Source organism: Dendropsophus ebraccatus, chromosome 3, assembly GCF_027789765.1.
Source record: "Dendropsophus ebraccatus isolate aDenEbr1 chromosome 3, aDenEbr1.pat, whole genome shotgun sequence".
NCBI classification, from domain to species: Eukaryota; Metazoa; Chordata; class Amphibia; order Anura; family Hylidae; genus Dendropsophus; species Dendropsophus ebraccatus.
Genome location: NC_091456.1, coordinates 168,483,828 through 168,497,410, shown reverse-complemented (window position 1 = coordinate 168,497,410; position 13,583 = coordinate 168,483,828). Strand labels below are relative to the sequence as shown.

The window sequence follows — 13,583 nt, the reverse complement described above, 5'->3', positions numbered from 1 at the left end:
TTTTTTTCACTTTCACGGCACAAATGTGCCCGTCATCAAGGGGTCCATATCCTCATTGCACCCCTTGTTAGATTCCTTGAGGGGTGTAGTTTCCAGAATGGGGTCACTTTTGGGGGGTTTCCAGTGTTTTGGCAGCACGAGGGCTCTATAAATGCGACATGGCGTTCATCATCCATTTTGGCCACATCCAGCCTCCAAAATCCAAATGGCGCTCCTTCTCTTCGGAGGCTTGCCCTGCGCCCACATGGCGCTTTATGTCCACATGTGGGGTATTTACGGACTCAGGGGGAATTGCTCTACACATTTTGTGTGTTTATTTTCTCTTTTAACCCCTTGTGAAAATGATAAATTCAAGGCTAAACCAACATTATAGTGTAGAAAATGTAATGTTTCATTTTCACGCCATATTGTTCCACATTTGTGCCAGTCACCAGTGGGGTCCACTCCTTGTTACATTCCCTGAGGGGTGTAGTTTCCATAATGGGGTCACTTGTGGGGGGGTTCAACTGTCTTGGCAACACAGGGGCCTTTTAAATGCAACATGGCCCCTCGAAATCCATTCCAGCCAAATCCAGCCTCAAAAAACCAAATGGCGCTCCTCCCCTTTGGAGGCTTACCCTGCACCCGCATGACTCTTTATGTCCACATGTCGGGTATTTCCGTACTCTAAATTGCTCTACACATTTAGTGTTTTTTTTTGTTTTTGTTTTTTTATCTTTTAACCCCTTGTGAAAATGAAAAAATCAAGACAAGATCAATGATTTAGTGTAAAAATTAAACAATTTTTACACTAAATGTTGGTCTAGCCTTGATTTTTTTTCCCTTTTCCACAAGGGGTTAAAAAAGAAAGTGAACACAAAACGTGTAGGGTAATTTCCCCTGAGTACGAAAATACCCCACATGTGGACATTATGTGCCATATGGGCACAGGGCAAGCTACCAGAGGGACAGAGCGCCATTTAGAGGCTGGAATGGAGGATGGAGGCCATGTCGCAATTACAAAGCTCCTGTGCTGCCAGGACAGTAGAAACCCCCCACAAGTGACCCCATTCTGGAACCTACACCCCATAAGGAATCTAACAAGGGGTGCAGTGAGCATATGGACCCCACTGGTGACAGGCACTTACGTAGAACATGTGCCGTGAAAATAAAAAATACAATTTTTTTTTTCATTTTTACGGCCCAAATGTGGCCGTCACCAGGGGGCCATATCCCCGCTGCCCCCCTTGTTAGATTCCTTATGGGGTGTAGTTTCCAGAATGGGGTAACTTGTGGGGGGTTTCTACTGTCCTGGCCGCACAGAGGTTTTGTAATTGCATCATGGCATCCTCTAATGGGAATAGCGGCCATACCTACTTAGCTGGGGAAAAGGGACAATTATTAATTTATTTGCAGGTATTAGGCCAATTATTAGTTTATAAGGTTGAAAATGACAGGTGTCCATCAAATTCAACCTGTGTTGATCCAGAGGAAGGCAAAAAACCCTTGTGAGGCAGACGACAGTAGCCTCATCACAGGGGAAAAATTCCTTCCCGACTCCATAATGGCGATCAGAATAATCCCCGGATCAACGTGACCCCTGAAATAGGAATAAGGGACAGAATTTAGAAAATGTAGAACCCCAATGACGTGTGGTGTGCCTTGAAGCTGTATGCAGAGGCCGGGGTGATCAGGACAGGTGTCACACTGGAAAATGGTGTCCTTCCTTCATACACTCTAAGGGTACGTGCACACTGTGGAATGGTGAAGGATAACCCTTTGTGCATTCCGCAGCTGCCACCCGCCGGCGGACTGATGCAGGCGCGTGTCTCCGCTCATGTCACACTCCATTCTATGCACGGGTGGATTCTGCCCTCTGTCCAAAGAATGAACGTGGCACGATCATCGGCACTGGAGGGGTTAATCACCCCCCGTGCCGACGAGCAGAGATGGCCTGCTATACATTATAGCAGGCCATCTTCCCCGACCGCTGTGTGTGGACACAGCGATCGGGTAAACATCGGGCGTAAGTATACGCCCGTTTGCGTTAAAGCCCACCCTGCGGCGCCCGATGTCGTTAAGGGGGTATGTATGTATGTATGTGTGTGTGCGTGCGTATATGTGTGTGTGTGTGTGTGTGTGTGTGTGTGTGTATATATATATATATATATATATATATATATATATATATATATATATATATATACACTATAATACACACACACACACTTTACATTTGGAAACATTTACATTTGGAAACATTGAGCTTCAATACCCATTGTTTTGACCACTTATCTATCAAAACTAAATCATTTACCATATTACTGACACCTCCAGGAAAATCACACTTTTGTATCATGAGCAAACAGACAAACCTTACCTACTAAACCTATGTCACTTATAAACATATTAAAATGAATGGGACCCAGAACAGACCCTTGTGGCACACCACTTGGAACCAGACTCGTTGTGACCAGTCTTCATCCTGGCCAGGTGATACGGACCCTGAACAGAGCACCCCATTCTATAAACTGAGATTTGTAAACCAGACAACCCCTTTTAAGGACCAGGAATCACATTCTGACAGCAGTCAGCAAAGTAGTTCTGTACACCCCTGTGTAATGTTAATACTGTGATTTATAGACCAGTATCGCTAGAAGAAGCCGTATCCTGTGATAGAGGGGAGCAGCCTTTTTAAGACTTTATATTACATTTCCAGTATCTTCTGAGCTATTACCGGCACCATTAGCGATCGAGCACTTCTACCGCGTTCTAGAAGGAAATAAGAGCCGACTCGGTGACCCTGTGGTTTTCTTCTTTTCTTCAGCTTTGATTTGATTATTTGTGGGATTTTTCTTTTTAAAGTTTCTTTATAAAAATCCGGGTCTGGAGAGTTTCCTGCTGAGTTTGGTTCCCCTAAAGGTAACTTGTATATAATCCATATCCCGTACAGGTATTTATCTGTACAGGAGAGTGACTCGGAGAGTGTACTAGATATAACATATATAACTGTACAGGAGAGCGTTACATCTAGTAACTTGTATATAAGGATGGCTCTATCCGTATCCCGTACAGAAGGGCAACTCACACACACCCATATCTTACTAGATATATAACTGTATAGGAGAGCGTTACATCTAGTAACCTGTATATAAGGATGGCTGTCTGTGTGAGTCACTCTCCTGTACAGTTATAGATGTTACATCTAGTAACCTGTATATAAGGATGGCTGTCTGTGTGAGTCACTCTCCTGTACAGTTATAGATGTTACATCTAGTAACCTGTATATAAGGATGGCTGTCTGTGTAAGTCACACTCCTGTACAGTTATAGATGTTAAATCTAGTAACCTGTATATAAGGATGGCTGTCTGTGTGAGTCACTCTCCTGTACAGTGAAGAGAGCTGGATTGTAATGCCGCACACAACCTGAGGACAGGGGTGGCGCTGTTTGGATGGTGCAGTCGCGTGACATTGGACTGATCTGGCAGCGGGAGAGGAGACTGAATCTATTCAGATAGAAACTATATGATTTTTTTTTTTTCTCCCTTTTTTGGACAAGTTCCCAGTACAAATCCCGGGCCTCCCCCTCCATCACACAGCAATATTTATAGATTTCAGCTCCATCTCTAGGAGACTACTCCTAGTGAGTTTGTTCTCCTTCCATGTCGGATGTGAGTCAGGTCGTGTGTCAGTAACTACGAGCACCGCTAACGGAAGGCAAAGACTTTCCTGACTGGAAAGGACGGGAAACATGTTCCCAAGATCTTCAGGAAGCCGAGGCCTCCCGGTCCACACCTCCGGCTGTAAGAGGGAGAATATAAAGTCCCTTTAATCCGGCATCTGGGAGAAAAGGATAGAAAAGCCACCTAAGAGGCTAGAAACCAGATTCAGCACAAGTGCCTGGTGTCTGTAGCCTTTACAGTGCATTAAATGGAAGTTCAGCTCCTCTCTGTTCTTATTGCTGCAGTTGTATGGCGGCTCCATGTCTCTGGTCATGAATAATGCATGGGGGGTCATGGTTAATCAGCTGCTGAATCTATTACACTCCTGCGGTTATCGGTCTCGAGTTGCATTTATGTAAAGCTAGCCCCCTACCAGCTGAGCCAGCCGGCCGTGTCTAGTATACGGTATCCAGGTTAACAGGACACTTGGCCCCGGGCCTGCTGGCACTGACTCTTGTAGGTGTCCGTTGTACAGGCTAGAGGCGCCACCCAGTGTTCATACAGATACAGCTTTATTGGGATTATTTAGTAATTTGTGATTTAAATTTTTCTTCTTTTGCAGGATTTTGCGGATCTATGAGAAATGAAGCTGATACCAACATAGCGAAGCCCAGAGAGTCCTCAGGAGAATGAGGGATATCCACCGCGTGGTCAGTGTCCTGGCTGCCGTCCAGTGTCTGCTGCATCTTGTCTGCAGCTCAAGTGAGTCCAGGGGGTGGGAAACTGCTGACATAGAAGTATTCTATCAGTATAACTATTATTAACGGGGTATTCCAGCAAAAGGAGGAGGGGGGAAATAATATATTATAAAATATGTGTGTGTGTGTGTATATATATATATATATATATATATATATATATATATATATATATATATATATAATTTATTATTATTTCTAACACATGAAGCATTCTAGAGTCCCAGGATACCCCTTTAAATAGTAGTGACCAACAATAGGTATAATATGCATATATTGGGGACCACACAGCATCAATGCAGATTAGTATAGGACCAACAGCAACAATGGTTTGGGGTATACATAAGCCACTGCACAACACTCAGTATATTATTGCCTTTTGTCATTTAAAGTCTCTTCATAGCTGTCATGCTACTCCCTTACATGATAAATATATTTATTTCTGCAGTCACCACGGAGGGGCTCTCATATCCCCCTAGTGGTGGCTGCAGGTAGTCAGCATTTTGGCTTAGAAAACTAGAGCCCATCCATTTCTGCTAAAAAAATTTATATCAGTGAACAGCGACTTTACCCACAGAATGGGGAATAACTAATAGGTTAGTCTGGGTGAATCTACCATAGTAGAAAGTTGCCGTGTGGCCATATTATGGCTTATTGGCTTCTCCGCTTGCTCCGTTCGTCCTTTTTTTTCCCGTTTATTGGCTCTGACTCCAGCTCTTCTTCATAGAGAAATACATGAAGCGGCAGCCTCAAGTGTTACTCAAATAAACTGTCCTTAAAGTGTTGACTTAAGCAAAGTGCGGATTGTAAATGTTATTAAAGCCCCGGCCTGTAATAAATTCTAAGAGACTTCTGGCAAAAGTGTAAAAACAATGAGTCCTCGATAGAAGAAGAGAACCGTGTGAATGAGCAGGAGGGACAGGGGGGGGCTCATATTTATTCAAATTGGCTTCTCTCCAGTTGAAACTTCGCAGGTTGAAATAGTTTTAACCATTTACATCTGGGATGGGGAACCCTCGCCCCTCCAGCTGCTGCAAAACTACAATTCCCATCATGTCTGGACAGACAAAGCTTTGTCATAATGGTAGTGAGGAAGGAATAAAAGCAATAGAAAAAAAAATTGTGCAAACAGTATAGTGTCATACAGTTGTATGAACTCAAATGAATAGGCCTTAAACCAGGAATGGGGAACCTTCAACCCTCCAAGTGTTACAAAACAACAATTCCCATTATGCCTGGACAGCCAAAGCTTTAGCTTTGGCTGCCGGGGCATGATAGGAATTGTAGTTTTGTAACCGCTAAAGGGCCGAAGGTTCCCCATCCCTGTCTTATACTAAGCTGAGACTTCCTGTCCAGTTTGTGTTGATAAGGAGGAGGTTGAGTATTCCTGCCCTGTCTGATTAGGAGGACTCTTCTCTGTACAGCATTATGACAGTTGACAGCAGTAGGTAGAGGAGACAGTAGATTAAGTTCACAGCTCGGCCTCCCCCTCCTCTGTAAAATCTCCTGTGCAGAGGTACACTCAGTAATGGTTCCTATTCCCTGTCAATGAGACAGGTCCCATGTATTATCTATGTCCATGCATTTGCATCACTAAATGCTGTTTAAAAGCAAGATGGCAGCCCCCATAATAGTGTAAAAAAAAAAAGGAAAAAATACGGTCAGACAATAGAAACAGATTAGAGAAAAGATGTCTCAGTATCTGTCTCTAATCCGTAAAAGAAAAGGGCAAATCGCATCAGGAACATCAAGATGAGTTTCCCTCTAACAATACATTTTGAGCGTGTATATGTAATATTATACACCACACGCATAATAGTGAACTGCTGCTCACACCCATCTTCACTATAATAATAGAAAACATGCTCAAAATGTTCTCCGGAGTCATCTTCTTCCCACAAATGTTGGTTTATATAGAGAACAGATGGGGAAATGCGAAATGGGGAATCTCACTGACCTGCCAGTAAATCCATGTTCAAACAAAAAAAAAAAAACCCTGCATCTTCCAGAAAAAAAGAAACAGCACCACCCCTGTCCTCAGGCTGTTTGTGGTATTGCAGTAGTCCATGGTGCTTCATGATAGATCTAGGTTAGAAAGACGCCATCATACAGCAGATTACAGCGACTGTCACACTATTCGTGGTTTGTTCTTCAGATTCTTCTGATTTCTACAAGAACCTGGACTGTGTGACCCATGACTTTAGTAACCTATCCTGCCGATGGGACACCCCCTACCCTGCCGAGCAGAACATCCTCTACAAGGTTTGCTCCAAGTAAGTAATCAGAAACTCTTTAAACACTGGCGAATAATGGAAATTGATGAGTTTACTCTGTATTTTATTAAAGGGGTTTTCCAGTTTTAAATAAAGTTTAATCTTTGTATAACTCAACATTCTTTTCATTCCATGCTATTACTGAGATAAGATGTGTATGAGAACATAGTAGAATATGTGGAGAGGCGGTAACCTGTAAGATAGCCAGTACTGCTATCAGCTGAGACCTGTATCCAGTCGAGACAATGCTCTGTGAGCTCTACACCCTGGACCCCAGACTTATACTTTGTATATAGCTAATCCTGCTCTCAGCTAAGATATAGATACACATGTATCCAGTCTAGACAATGCTCTGTGAGCTCTACAGCCTGGACTCCAGACTGATACATTGTACATAGCTAGTCCTGCTCAGAGTTTTGCTAGCTTGTGATAAGCTGTAGAAGCTGCGGTAACTCTTCTATGACACTCTGCTACCTCTGATACTTGGTGGAGTCACTGATCACCATTGTTCTTGTCTCTCTCAGGTCCTCCGTGTCCAATTTATGTTACGAAACAAGTGGAAACCAGCTGGAAGTGGAGTTTCCGATTTTCTCAGAGTCTGATCTCAGTATAGAGGCCAGAGACATTGAGGGGAAACCATCCATACGTTTTCAGAAGACTTCCATAGATATTCGTAAGTTTCCTGCATGTCATTATGAACTCATGACTTCACTGAATGCCCTTGATCTTTATGAGGTAGACTTCTACATAAACCAGGTGAGGTCAGGACTAGTGTTAAGGTGGTTAAAGAAGTTGGATGCTGCCCTAGAGAGTCATGGAAAACATGGATACAGCCATAGTGGGAACTAAATGGTTGATAAAACAGGGGCACCCAAACAAGTATGCATAGGGGTGTTAGCTGTAGCAGCAAGGGGCGCCCTGAGAAGTATGTAACAGCAGGGGGTGCCCTAATAAGAATGTTACAGCAACGAGAGTCCCAACAAGTAAGATGCCCTCATCTGACACCTAACAAGTATGTATTCAAGGGGTGTCTTAACAAAAATGTAACAGCAGGGGGCACCCTATGAAGTATGTAGCAGTGAGCTGCACCCTAGCAGTTATGGTGCACTTGAGAGGACCTGACAGCAGGGTGTTTCCCTAACAAAGTATATTGAAGGCAGGGGGCACCCTATCAAGTCTTCAGCTGTTGAGGGGGCACCATCACTCTTCATCACAGTTAATCGGAGATATGGGAACCCCTGAGGACACCCTCATTTGCTTAAATAAAAATATAGAGTGGTTGTGGGTGTGTAGTCTCCTGTTAGATGCAAGCAGCGGATGCACTAGGAGTGGATGGTGTCCAGTTGGATGGGGTGGAGGGCTGTATGTATCCTAACTTCCCCATAGTGCACATGTTCGGCCATGACTGGTGCTTCTTCTGCAGGAGAGGATGGGTTAATCCTCCTTCCTGTGTAGATCTCACGCTGCCCCCTGTATCCTGTTCAGCTGATTAGAAGGGTTTTCCTGTCCGTGATTTCATTAGGGAGATGGACATAATGGACACTCGTTTTCTGGACTCTTCACTAAGTGTTTGTATCCGCTTCTTGCAGCTTATGTTCCTTACCCACCAGAGATTAACTCCTTGTTTGCCGACTATCAGTCCAATGTGCTCTCTGTGGAGTGGACTGCAAACTCCACCTCGCTCCTGGATGGGGTGATGCTGACCTGTGAGATGAACGTGCTACGTGGAGAAAACTTACTGGTGAAAAATGTAAGTACATGTGTGAAAAGCTAAAGCTATGGTTACAGACATGTTTTATATGGCTGCAACTACATACAGTGCAAAGAAAATTCCCTACCAGGGAACCCTTAGTAGTCTTTACCCCCAATTAGCACTATTGCCAGTCCCTCAGGGGCGGGGTCACAGAACCCCACAGGAAACGGCACAAGTGAATAGCAGCTCCGCCTCTGCAGTACCCAGACATGCTGTATACCCCTGTATAACTCAGTGTATTCACCATTCAAGGCACTAAGACAGGGAGATGGGTGTCCTCGGTGAAGCCAGTGTTTGTTTCTCATAGGCAAACACTTAGTGCTGAATAAAACATGAGAGAAGCCCTACATTTTTGTAGAAACAGCACATCCCTTGTCCATAGGGTGAGTCTGGTATTGCAACACAAGCCTGTGGTCGTATCCTTCAGTCTATATATTCAGGTCTCATGACATGATGGGCATGGCCTGCCCAGGAACCTGTGTAGGAAATTTCACACACATAGACTTTACTGTCAGTCATTTTTTAGGTAAGTTCCCAGGTTATGACAGACAATGCCCTGGCTCTGAGCATGCAGTCTAGCTGGCGATATGGCCTCCCTAGATCTGTTAGTTGGTGGGATTTGGGGCTGGGTCTTTTTTGTATTTCCAGCTTTTACCTGGAGTATAACATTTAGAAATGAGAAAAAGCTCAGCTACTTTCTTGCATAAACTGCGCCATTGCTATCCTCCAGGTTGTGTGTGGTATTACATTTAAGCTCCATTTACTTCATTGGAACTGAAACCCAACACCTAATCTGAGGACAGGCGTTGTGCTGTTTCTGGAAGAAAACGGCTGTGTTTTTCTAAGCCTGGATAATCCCTTTTTAGGTATCTCCTATCCACAGGATCAGTGTGTGTCTGACCGTAGGGACCCTCCAATTATTTCATATGGGGCTTCCATAGGTTGCAGTGCCTGTAAGCCCCATAGACAGTGAATGTAGCCAGGTCATTGGCTTTTACTCCTGTATCCTCTATATGTGCAGAATTCTCCCCTCTTATCAGCCGCTCTTTTCTCTTTGTAGGATACGGTGGTAGAACATTGGCATCCTGATGCTAGGATGTTCCACTGGAATTGGACCTCCGACTTTCCTTTAAATTGCTCTTCGCACTCGGTGAGGGTCCGCTGCTTTGTCCACGAAGAATACTACGATGGTGAAAAAAGGCTGAGCGACTGGAGCACCACCAAAACCGTCAATGGTAATAATCTACATATGCCGCCATCTGTGATCCTCAACCTGTGGCTCTCCAGCTGTTGCAAAACTACAAATTCCCAGCATGCTGGAGGTTGTAAATTTTTTCAACAATTTGAGAGCCACAGGTTGAAGAAATCTGGCTTAAAGGGGTACTCCAGTGGAGAAAAAAATTATTTAAAATCAACTGGTGTCAGAAAGTTATACAGATTTGTAGTTTACTTATATTTAAAATTAGCTGCTGTATGTTCTGCAGGAAGTGGATTATTCTTTCCAGTCTGACACAGTGCTCTCTGCTGCCACCTCTGTCCATGTCCAGAGCAGTAGCAAATCGCCATGGAAAAACTGTCCTGCTCTGGACAGTTCCTGATATGGACAGAGGTAACAGCAGAGAGCGCTGTGTCAGACTGGAAAGAATACACCACTTCCTGCAGGACATACAGCAGCTGGTAAATACTGGAAGATTTTAGATTTTTAAATAGAAAGTTATAAAAAAAAATTGCAATTTACTTCTGACACCTGTTGATTTGAAAGAATTGTTTTTTTACCAGAGTACCCCTTAAATAGGCAGTAAGATTATGAATGGTAGTTTTGCCACTGATTGGGTATCATTGGTCTAGATCTATAAGGCGCACAACACTTGAATACAGATGTAGTAACACTCACCTCCTCTATCTCTCTCTCTCAGGCAGCAGTGCTGACAATGTGGTCTTCCCTGAAGATATAGTTGTCCCTGTTGGCTCAGATGTCAACTTCTGCTGTAAAGTAGAAAGCGGTAGTGAAGTGAAATCCATACAATTCAAGTCCGACCCCTATCCTCTTGTCAACCTGGGAAGCGGCAGCAGCGGAATCCAGCTACACAACCTACAGATGTCTGAGTCCAGTGGAGACAATATCTTCTGCTCCACCTACAAGGAGCAGTACATGACTGGGACGGTCGTGTTTGTGGGATGTAAGTAGCTGCACATAAATTTAATTTAAATATTCTGATGGTCCCCCACCAGGGCATGATGAAAGTTTGCACTTACATAACATCATAGTCCATGTTTGTCCATAGTGACTAGTGGTGATTGAACTTGCCGAACTGTTCGGTTTCAGCAACTCTCTCCGAACCTGAACACTTGACATTTGACTCCCGATAGCTGGAGAAGTTGGATGTCCCCCTAGGGAGTCCTGGATAAAGCCCATGGTTGATTCCATGTTTTCCAGGACTACCCAGGATGGTATCCAACTTCTCCAGCTACTGGGAGTCAAACACTCGGCATTCGGGTTCCAGGAATTTTACCAAACAGCTTGCCAAGTTTGGTTAAGGCTAATGTTGAGCAATCACTGGATAGAGCATGGAGAAGCATGTCTACTTCCGTCACTGTACTACATGACCTAAACACCATCCAATGCAAGGCTTTTTAGGCCATGTCATAGACAGCAGGGAGAAAAGCGTTCAGGCACACTTTTCTCTTCCTGCTCGGTCGGGGTCTCGACACTTGGCTTCTAACCGGTCAAAACTATTATTAATATTAAAAAGCATTATTATTATTATTATTACTACTACTACTAACTACTAACTACTAACTACTACTACTACTACTACTACTAACTACTACTTTTGACACATCTCTGGGCCATCCAGAAAGTCCAACAGCATCAGATGGCGGTTTAGAAATTCACAAGTTTATTGTGCAACCAAGTACAATGTGATGTTTTAACCGCAGAGGCTCTTCCTGAAGTACCGTATTTTCCGGCGTATAAGACGAAAAATCTGGGTTAAAGTTTGGGGTCGTCTTATACGCCAGATATGGTCGCCCCATACGGTTGGGGCCGGGGCTCAAAAATGGCCCCATCCCCACTATATGGAGCGACCACTATAAAAAAAACAAAAAACAAAACATTTAACATTCCTGGACACCATGCGCCTCCCGTACTGTTCACGGCGCAGGCAGTGTGACGTACACTACCTGTGCCGGAGACGGAGATCGGCAGTCCTCTCCCTGGCAGCCAAGCGTCTCATCGGAGAGGCTCGGAGACGCTCAGCTGCTGGGAGAGCTTCGGGAGAATGAGAGAGGCTTCGGGAACTTTTGGCCCCGATCTCATTCTCCCTAAGCTCTCCCGGTGGCTGAGCATCTCCGATGAGACGCTCGGCTGCTGGGGAGAGGTTCCGCAATTTCAGACTCTGGCACAGGTAGTGTGCGTCACACTGCCTGCGCCGGGAATGGTACGGGAGGTGCGGAGGCCTAGGTGAGTTAAGTTTTGTTTTTTTTTTTGTTTTTTTTAGCTGCAGTTAACCCCTGCCTGACCGCAGCAGGTCTGCGGTTAGGCAGGGGTTAACATTTTATGGCGTATAAGGCAAACTCCTTAGAATCTGCTTAAGTCAGGGGACGTCTTATACGCCCAGTCGCCTTATATGCCAGAAAATATGGTATATCTCTTTATAAAGCGATAGATACACTTAAAGGTATTATCCCAATATTTAGTCATTCCCTATCCATAGGGTAGGTGAGGACTAGCTGATCACAGGGGTCTGACTGCTGGAGCCCCCATTAATTACAAGGACATAGCCTCAGCCTCTGCTCCATTTCTGGGGGACCTCTGAACATAGGTGTGACTGGTATTATAGTGCCACTTTTAGATTTGGAGTGCAGTGACCCCTGCTGGACGTTAGGAGTGTACTTGTACCTACATAGTTAGGTGCATGTCTCTCAAGTTCAACCAAGAAGTACTTCTAGAAGTAACATGAAGCAAAAGTCCCAGGTGAAAGACTTGGCTATAACTTTAGTTGCGTGTGTATGTTTTAAATTGACAAACAACCTGTAACTGGGTATGAGACGAATTGGTTGGCAGCCTGATATCATAGTGCCCGCATATTCCCCAACACACTGCAGTTCTGGGACAATGGGTAAACCTCTTCCATATAGATGTCAGCACATTTACTGTGTATATTAATACTGGATTCTTCTCTCGTAGATCCTCCGGACAAGCCCCGGGACTTCAGCTGTGAAGCTCGGCACCTCAAGGTGATCAATTGTACCTGGAAAGCAGGAAGAGACACTGGACTGTACGGCGAGGAGCGTGGGACAAAATACTCTCTATATGAAAGGTCGGCCGCATTGTAGTCTATGGGTCTGTGTATAGTGGCATTGTCTTCCCATAATGCTACTTGTTGCTGTATTGTTTGATAATAAGACGGATGATTATATTTTCAGGTTCTCAGGGATAAACACTACATGTTCCGGATACAATGAGGATCAGGATGAATTCAACTGCAGCTACGATATAAAGAAGGAACAGGAACTTCACGAATTCCTTCTCCTTGCTAGAAATCCATTAGGAACTTCTAATACTTCCATAGTGATTAACGTCTCTGAAAGAAGTAAGTCAGGACCGTCCTACTGGACTCTAAAAGGAGCGCTATACTGTCATCTGTATCCTCATATACACCTAAGGCCCCATTCAGTGGCTTTGCATAGACACTCTGTATGGTGACGTTATGCTCGCTCCTAGCACTGCAGGACTCTAGGGAGGAGCCAGAACAGCGCCACATCTGTCACAGGTTGTGCGTGGTATTGCTGCTCAGCCGTGTCCACTTTATTGGGATCTGAGCTTCAGCACCTCTACACAATGTGCGGAACGGTCTGCTTCTGGCTCTATGTGTGGGTGCTACTGATTGTCGAGTGACTGGTGTCAGACCCCCACCAGTCATGTATAGGTGACTAATCTTGAGGATTGTCACTAAAGTCTTGGAAATCTTAAAGCCTATGTCCATTTTTCCAACATTTTCTTGTTGTTGTCTTCAGTAGCAAATGAACAGTCGTTGTTTTATGTCTACAGCTCCTATACAGTGCTATTGGCCCTACTTGTAGCTGATATACATTCAGTAGATTAGTTAGCAAGGTCCTATTAGACAAAGTGATTTTTTTCATTTTCTCTGATTA

The 13,583-nt window shown here is 44.3% G+C and overlaps 1 protein-coding gene across 1 annotated transcript in view; it reads left to right on the top strand.

Annotated features, from left to right (window-relative positions):
* Window positions 1-13,583, top strand: part of LIFR (LIF receptor subunit alpha) — a 61,060-nt gene that overhangs the window by 38,172 nt on the left and 9,305 nt on the right. The window contains exons 2-9 of the mRNA XM_069963091.1: window positions 4,265-4,404; window positions 6,556-6,673; window positions 7,198-7,346; window positions 8,263-8,423; window positions 9,487-9,661; window positions 10,343-10,606; window positions 12,616-12,748; window positions 12,855-13,021. Of these exons, the coding sequence (XP_069819192.1) occupies window positions 4,332-4,404; window positions 6,556-6,673; window positions 7,198-7,346; window positions 8,263-8,423; window positions 9,487-9,661; window positions 10,343-10,606; window positions 12,616-12,748; window positions 12,855-13,021 (1,240 nt within the window). The 5' untranslated portion in view covers window positions 4,265-4,331. The remainder of the gene's footprint in view (window positions 1-4,264; window positions 4,405-6,555; window positions 6,674-7,197; window positions 7,347-8,262; window positions 8,424-9,486; window positions 9,662-10,342; window positions 10,607-12,615; window positions 12,749-12,854; window positions 13,022-13,583) is intronic.